Source organism: Hemibagrus wyckioides, linkage group LG01, assembly GCF_019097595.1.
Source record: "Hemibagrus wyckioides isolate EC202008001 linkage group LG01, SWU_Hwy_1.0, whole genome shotgun sequence".
Lineage (NCBI taxonomy): Eukaryota > Metazoa > Chordata > Actinopteri > Siluriformes > Bagridae > Hemibagrus > Hemibagrus wyckioides.
In genome coordinates this window covers 9,788,185-9,797,205 of record NC_080710.1, presented here as the reverse complement: position 1 = coordinate 9,797,205, position 9,021 = coordinate 9,788,185, and the positions used below count along the sequence as shown (strand labels likewise).

The 9,021-nt window shown below is 36.8% G+C and overlaps 1 protein-coding gene across 1 annotated transcript; it reads right to left on the bottom strand.

Moving 5' to 3' along the window:
* Positions 1–169: 169 nt before the first annotated feature.
* On the bottom strand, positions 170–8,629 carry LOC131345766 (RIIa domain-containing protein 1). The gene is made up of 4 exons (XM_058378854.1): positions 8,503–8,629; positions 4,860–4,936; positions 3,821–3,867; positions 170–967 (listed from the first exon to the last, which is right to left on the bottom strand). Exons 1-4 carry the CDS (start codon positions 8,590–8,592, stop codon positions 894–896), a joined length of 288 nt encoding a protein of 95 aa, XP_058234837.1. The 5' UTR covers positions 8,593–8,629; the 3' UTR covers positions 170–893.
* Positions 8,630–9,021: the final 392 nt, after the last annotated feature.

The window sequence follows — 9,021 nt, the reverse complement described above, 5'->3', positions numbered from 1 at the left end:
AATATGAAGTGTCCACCTAGGTCCCTCTGGGGCTTATTAAGGCATATTTAAAACATCTCCTTAATGATCTTGGAGTGCACTGAGCAAAGAACAAATTCTTCCAAACAAATGCCCAAAAGAGAAAGACAGAAGATGACACAATTATGGTGATATATTTAATTTATTTACATACCATCTTTATTAAACTGTGCTTATACAGAGAGATGAGTGAACATTACATATGGCGTCTTCCAGAGATATTGGGTTTGCGATTTGTTTTGAATTTGAGATTACATGAATTCTGTTAAGGCATTTCAAGTCCACAAACTTTAGAGAAACAGATTCTGCATTGTAGTTCACTCCAAGGTAGGAATCATAACATTAATAACACTTTTAAGACCTGTGTTTTGTAAAAATAAAACTATATTTCGATGTAGCTCAAAACATCACTTGCAGGTATTTTTAGCTTTTTTTAATCAATATTGGGGAGTCAGTAAATCTGGAAGGATAATTTTAATACCATATAGAATGTGACAAATCCAGAAGGTAATGTTTCCCATTAACATTTCTGAGGAAAATGTGCATTTTCTTGTTTAGACAATAGCATCTTGTGTACAAAATGGTGGATAAAAAGTAGACAATGTTTGATAGGAAGACAAATGCTTTTAGATGTGTCCTCTCCTATGCAGTGGATGTGACTATAGTAACATTTGATTGTGGTATTTTGTTCACTTCAGTGGAGTTCATCTCCATAGGTTTTTACATCCCTGTAGTCTCATTTAACAAACGAGCCAGCGTCTTCTCCCCTGAGAAAACCCAATTACAAAATAGCTCTGAGTAGCAAGTGCTAGCATGCTGAAGAAACTTATTGTGTTTGTCATTGCTTTATGGTACATATATAGTTTAAAACCTCTTCATATGTTCACTGAAGCCTTCTCGTCCATTTTTATTTGAATTTTCCTTGGTAGGCCTGGATCACTGAAGTGACCTGAAAAAAGTGTAAAGAAAAATCATTGTTAGCTCTCAAGTGTTCATGATCAAATGAATGTACAGTAGTTGAGATGGCACAAATACATGCTGAGATCACATATCATCCTATACATTCATGGTGTAACAACTGAATCAAACATACATGATAGATAGATAGATAGATAGATAGATAGATAGATAGATAGATAGATAGATAGATAGATGGATAGATGGATAGATAGATAGATAGATAGATAGATAGATAGATAGATAGATAGATAGATAGATAGATAGATAGCGAACAGACAGACAGACAGATAATCTGCCATTACATGTGCTTTGTTTAAAAAACTCTTTTGTAGGATGGGACAGAATCCAGGAGAGGAAAGAGGTTTTTGTATGTTCAATAGCACACATGGATTTACTACATAAATCATTTTGCCTTCAACTTAAGACAATATACAGTATATGCATGAGTGATCAAGAATGCTTTGGGACATACATGAATATTGCCAATGGTATAGATGGATATTATTTGTTTGCAGTGCAGTACACTAAGAATAAGAAGGCTTGTCAAGCATTACTCTGTCTATATCATATGCTGAAAGAAGAGGTGGACCAAATGCCTTCTAGAATTAGTGTTTGCTAATATTGTTGTAGGTCCTTCAGTCAATGCATGGTGGCTTAACTAAATGAGAACCTAAAAACGTTTAGAATTACAGCATTAACAAAGCTCTTACAAAGCAGGCATTCAGAGTTCAAACCACCTGTTCCTGAATGAATCACCAAAACCATCAGACAGTGATGTCAGAATGATGATTGTCGTAACTCGCAAAGAACAGCCAATTGACTTTTTCCTACTGCTTGTCAATGCAAGTATGATTAGCTAAGCCCTTTAATATGGAAAATATGACGTAGTTTGTTCAACGTAGTTAATGGAGCAAGAAAGTATATTTCCAACAAAATCCAGAGCACAAATGTTAAAGATATTGAGATACCTATTAAGTAGTGTATTTGTGTCTTACTGTTGAAACCACAGCCATTTGTTGTGGCAAGTCACTTCAAGGATCTTGTTTCCATAGTGATAACTTCATGCAACAAAACAATAAAATGTTTATATTTTTATTGTTGCACACCAATACACCAGGGAAATTCCTTGTACATGTAAAACCCACAGTACTTGGAAATAAAGCTGATTCTAATAATGAACTTGCTTATGTGTCTGCTTTAGTGCTTCATAGCTCTCATGTGGTGTATTTTCCATAAATTACTGCACCATGACATCATACCAGTACAAGATGGACATCTTACTTTCGCAATCCTGTTCTTTTGTTCTTTTAGAACAGGATTTCACAGAACACCCATTATCAAGAAATGAGAAAAATGGGTAAGGTCAAAACCATGAACCACAAACAATAAGAAGACAAGGCTTGGACTAAATGACACAAATGCACATGAAGGAGACTCATGGCACACTTGGAGAAGGCATAGGAGGGAGGAATAGGACTAGGCCAGTGGGCAGGACAGAGCCAAAATCAAAGGAACACAGACATAACCCCCCTAGATACACACGGGATTAACTGAAACCAGACTAATGAGTCAGTTGGAAATTTACAGCAAGATTGTGAAGGGGAATTTGTGATACTTTTAACCGTTGAAAATTATTCATAGGAGGGTGTGGGAATCCCGTAGACTAAGTGTAAATATATTCAGGAGGAGGAGGAGGAGGCAATGTTAATCTGACTACAAGTTGTGACATGTCGGATGCGATGCAAATGGGATGGAAAAGACTACAATGTTTTAGTGTTTTCAATATTTTTAATAATATATACAGAACTGAATAGAACAGAACTGTACACTTGTTGGCACTATTTCGTGTATCTGTCCTGTCTTTTGTCTTACACTCTTTGCACTAGGTTGCATACAATGCACTTTATGTGGCTAGGACAACTTACTTTACATCTTTAGCTCTGTGTTTTGTTACGTAGCTCTATGTTGTTTTATGTAGCACCAGGGACCTAGAATAATGTTGTTTCATTTCACTGTGTACTGCATCAGCTTTATATGCTTGAAATGACAATAAAAGCTTGTTGCCACTGCCATTGCTGTGCCCCTATTTTTCCTTTTAAAAAGCACGTCCATTTTGTTGTTGATTCTTTCCTCAAAATGCTATGAAGCATTTGTGGATACTCTGAATTTAATACCACATCATGAAGACAATATGAAAGGTCCATGCGCTCCATCTAATTTTCCTATATCCATTATTACAGTAATAACTCAGAAATCACACCCATATCCTTATATATAATTTCATATTCCCCTGGTAATACATATTATGTATATCATTGATCTTGCTGTATACAACATACAACCAGGTAGTATATGGAGGATGAAACTCGACCTTAAACTCAAATATTACTGTGCTGCCGTTATTTACTTAAATGCATGGCACTACAGCACTTTTCACTGTCCATGAATACGTCTAATAAGCAGCTGTACCATTATCTCTACAAACCTATATGAATAAGGTCTATACAGCCCTATATTGTTTTCCTAGTGTTTTGTATCTCAGGACTCTGCTGGGAAGTACTTATACGATGACAATAAAGATTTATATTCTTAAATATATTTTTAGAATGAGTAGCATTCTTTCTCTAAACTTTCCACAGAAATCTATTTTTCAAGAAAGAAAAATCAACCAATTTAATTTAATTAACTATCTGACTTTTACCGAACAGATAATGAGACCTCATGAGGAAAAAATCCATCGTTCTGTTCCATTTACGACTGTTTTCACATTAGTAATCATCATCTAAATCTATATGCAGTACATTCAAATAATTTATTTGAAATATTAAAGCAAACATATTACCTACAGCAAATTCACAGATGTCTGTAGGTCTTTTAACAAACACATCTCTGAGGAGTAAAAGAAGGAGAGAGAAAGAAAATGGTAAATATATTTCAGTAGAAATACATATCTCATGTTTTTAATAATTACTGAATTTGATTTAGATGTAGGAATTGATTCATTTTGGGGGAATAAGGATTAATTAATTTGCAACATTTAATTTGCAGTCCTTAAATTGAAAGACTCATGAATGCAGCAGCAGCACAATGCATAAAATCATGCAGATACATGTCAAAAGATTCAGTTTATGTTCACATCAAACATCAGTATGAAGAAAAAGTCTGATCCCTTAAACGTTAACCATGGCGTAGTTGTTGGTATCAGATGGACTGGTTTAAGTGTTTCAGAAACTGCTGATTTCCAGAGATTTTCACATACTACACTCTCTAGAGTTTACACAGAACGAGACATAAACATCCTGTAAGCAGAGGGTCTGCAGGATGAAACAGAGATGACAGGAGAATGACCAGACTGGTCTAAGCTGACAGGAAGTCTATACTCAAATAATTAATCTTTGCAACTGTGATAGACTGAAAAGCATCTCAGAACATAAAAGATCAGACCTTGAGGAGGCTATCATTTTCAACTGTTCAGTTTCTAGGAGTGTGTGCACACTATAGCCTCAGATTCCTATTTTTGACTGACAAGAATGGAACCTGTTGTGGTTTTCTGCTGTTGTAGCTCTTATACCACAAGGTTTTGTGCATGGTGAGATGCTTTTCTGCTCATCAAGGTTGTAAAGATTATATGATCATATGTGGTATAAGATTCTTCCTGGCAGCTTGAACCAATCTGGCCAAGAAGGCAGAACTACCGCTCTCTCAATGTTTTTCTCTTACCATTCTTTATAAAATGTTTCCGAAATCCCCAAACTGAGACTGTTTGGGAAATACCCAAACCAGCTCATCTGACATTAACAACCATTCCAGGATTAAACTCACATCAAGTGGATGTTTCTTGTGCCTAATCTTACCATAAACCTAATTATAGGGGTGTTTACCTCAGAAAATCACTCAGCAGCATTTCTACTTCTGGATGAGCTCTCAGATACATTTCATTCGCTATTCTTGTCTTGATCTAAGGGAAAAAGTCAAAGCGGAATCAACACTCTGCAGTCAAAAACATTTGACAAATTTCAGTTTTGCTTTCCCAGCAATACTTAATTTGTGCCACAAGATCTTGTGGTGAGTAAGCCTAACCAAATGGTCAGCGCATCATGTGTTTCTAAAGGCTGTTATATGCAATTCCATCCTTAAGAGAACACTGAATCATTACTGGTGGAAAGAGTTCATTGTTCACTGAAAATATAAAAATGACATTTATTAGCAAATTCACTCTGGGTAAAAATGTGAAGACATCTACACTGATCAGGCATAACATTATGAGCAGTGAGAGGTGAAGTGAATAACACTGATTATCTCTTCATCATGGCACCTGTTAGTGGGTGGGATATATTAGGCAGCAAGTGGTTGATGTGTTAGAAGCAGGAAAAATGGACAAGCGTAAGGATTTGAGCGAGTTTGACAAGGGCCAAATTGTGATGGCTAGACCACTGGATCAGAGCATCTCCAAAACTGCAGCTCTTGTGGGGTGTTCCTGGTCTGCAGTGGTCAGTATTTATCAAAAGTGGTCCATGGAAGGAACAGTGGAGAACCAGTGACAGGGTCATGGACGGTCAAGGCTCACTGAAGCACGTGGGGAGCAAAGGCTGGTCCGTGTGATCCGATCTAACAGATTAGCTACTATTACTCATACACACTTAATATACTATTATAACAGATTAGCTACTATAAGAAGTTAATGCTGGTTCTGATAGAAAGATGTCAGAATACACAGTGCATGATAGATCAGGGCTGTTTTGGCAGCAAAAGGGGGACCAACACAATAAGGTGGTCATAATGTTATATCTGATCGGTGTACACTATATGGCCAAAAGTATGTAGACACCCCTCTTTATGATTGAGTTCAGATTAGTGTTGCATGATATACCGGTATTAGAAAAGTATTGTAATACCCTGCTTTTAAAACCGATACAAATAGTACCGGTACTTTAAGAGTGACAGCTGTAGTTCAGAGTGTTCGATAATAGGGGGCAGTGTGTGGGCAGCACGCTGCTTTTACAAATTTTTTTTTCCCCTCACGGTTTCATGGTGATGAACCTGGAGGCATGGCTGCAAATACAGGTGATCTTGAGCAGTTTGAGCAAAGTAGACACGTGAAGTGAAATATGGCATTATTTTGCTTATGTTGCTGACAGTCAGGGCAAGCCCACGGACATCACAAAATCTGTCTGTAAGATATGTTACAAAATAATGCAAGTGAAGGGAGCCAACATGTCCAACTTGGCAAAGCATCCTGCCTACAGACATCCTGACTTGTTCACAGACTTTAAAGAGTGACAGGTTAGTGAATATGATACCAGTATTCTGCTTATGCTATCAAATGTAATTTAAATGAGTGAGATAAACTGCAAAGATGTGTATTGAGTCTAAGACTGCTTAATAAGTGATATGTGGTTTCAAATATAGTTACATTAATTAAAAAGACTTCAATCAAAAACTTTGATCTAATTATTTACAATAATCCAGTTCATAATGTGCTAACTACATACTTGTCAAATACACATGCTGTATGAATGAAAAACAAACAATAAAAAACTTAACAGTAATTTACTACAGTTTTATTAAGGATGAATAATAAACATAAATGATATTAACTGTAAAACTTAAACTTTAAGGGAATGATCTCAAATACATAATTATTAGCCCGCAGCTTGACTCACTACATCTTCGTACTAGTAAAGGTGTGTGCTCAAGGTCTGTTTTTCAGGTAGATTAAATTTGAAAACAATCATATATATATTAATATATTTTATAATTTTTTTATATATAATTTATGAAACATATATATGTAAATATACATATATTTTTATCAATTTCCCCCTCCCCCATAGGCAAACAAATGCCAGCAGAATCAGCAACCAGGCAGATAAGGCAGCCTTCCTTTCCCACTGTGTTAAAAGTACACTGGAAATATGATAAAGACTCAAAAGATGTGAAAAGATTGAATAGAGCTATTAGGTGCCAATCCTTTATTTTTTATTTATATATTCATTTTATTTTATTTTTCGTATTGAAGTCAAAATTTTGGAACACAGATGCTTCTGCCACTACTAACAGGGACATAAAATCAAAGTCATGTAATCTCCAAAGACAAACACTGGCAATAGAATGGGTCATAGTGAAGAGCTCAGTGACGTTAAATGATCATAAAACAGCATATTAGCCACGAGTCCTGTGCAATCTGCACTCATCAAATGTAAGTGCTATTATTGGGAATTAGAAGGATCTAGGAGCAGCAACAGCTCAGCGACCCAGTGTTAGAAACTGAATTTGGTAAAAATCAATAGTGACACTCGCTACAGAGTTCCACCCTTTTCTCTGGAAACAACGAATTCCAAAGAATTTGTTTGGAACTTCATGAAATGTTTTTTTATGGCCAAGCAGCTGGAGTGATGCAATTCACCCTGTATCTGAGTAGTGATGAATCAAACATCTCCATCTGGCAGTCTGATGGATGAATCTTGGTTTTGGTGGATACCAGGAGAGCACTACCTACCAGAAAGCGTAGTACCAAGTGTATTGTATGGAGTACAGTAATGTATGGTGCAAGAACTTTAATGGTCTGAAGTGGTTCCCTAGTTCCAGTGAACAGCAAAATTGATGCTGCAACATGCACAGATATTTTAGACAACTGCATGCTTCCAAACAGTTTAAAGAAGACACTATGTCCCTCTGCATAAAGCAAGGTATATAAGGACATGGTTTAATGAGTTTGGTGAAAAGAAACTCCAGTGGGCTGTGAGAAGCCCTGAGATCAGCCCCACTGTACACCTTGGGATGACATGGAACGTTGATTGTGAGCCAGACGTTTTCATGTGTCATCAGTGCTTGACCTCACTTTTTACACAAAGGGCACTTTCCAGCTGACACACTCTGTAGAAAGCTTTGAATGAAGACTGTCAAACAAGCTCACAGTGTACATTTACGTCTGTTTTTCAGGTACAACAAACATTTATATAGATTTATAGACTGATACCAGTATGTTGCTAAGAGGACCACCACTGATGGCCTGGTGGACCATTGTGAGCATGGGATGTGAGAGGTATGAAATTGAAATTGTTATTACTGTCTTAAACCATCATTTTACTTGCTTAAATTGATCTAATATTTAAGATTTTCTAATAGTCTTATTATCTTCTTAAAAACAGCTCATCTGTAACACAGAAACTGTTTACAGTGAATAGATATTTTATTACACATGTAGCTACAGAGCTACAGCTTATTTAGCTCTAGCTCTTTATTGTGTCCGTCTCTGACCAAATGACCTCTGCTGGCTGGATATTACTGATTGAAAGACTCAGTGTGTTAGACTCGTTCACTTTTATACATGTAAGTATCTAGACATTGCTCATAAACCCACAAAAGTAACTTACTCACCCTGAATCAGCTATTTAAACTATAGCACTGGAAAAACACACACTTCCATCACTTTCAGAAGTAACGCATTGTTTTCTAAAACGCCGAAAATACCGGGCAGCTTACCCTCCTTTTATCATTTCCCGATTACAGAATCTAGAGTACCTTAAACTGGCGCAATTTTTCCTGCTGTTCAGGGCTTAATGCCCCGATGTCAGCTTTCTCCAGTCCTCGGTCCGCCATTACTTCTCTCATACACCTGCTGCTGGCAGCCAGGGTAAAGCGAACCGGTTGCTAGGCGACAAGCCAAGCGCGCGCTGCTTGTAAAGCGCGAGGACAGCACTACTCGCCTTTTGAGGATCCGTCATTGATATAATTATTAATACAGTTAACAAATACAATGTCTACCCCTAAACCTAACACTAACTTTAACCTAGGTGAACAAGGGAAACAGTTTACGATGATTAATAAAGGAAAAACAGATTTAAAAAAAAAAACAGTTTTTATTTAGGGATGAATCAAAGGCCCACACAAGACCAAAACTGTATTCCTATCCCTCTGGGGACATTTGGTCCCTATCAGGATATAAAGACACGTCTTCCTCACCTCACCCACCCACTTAAAATATTCTCTAAACATTTCTCCATATCGTCAACAACTCAGCTCAAAACAAACAGCACTGTG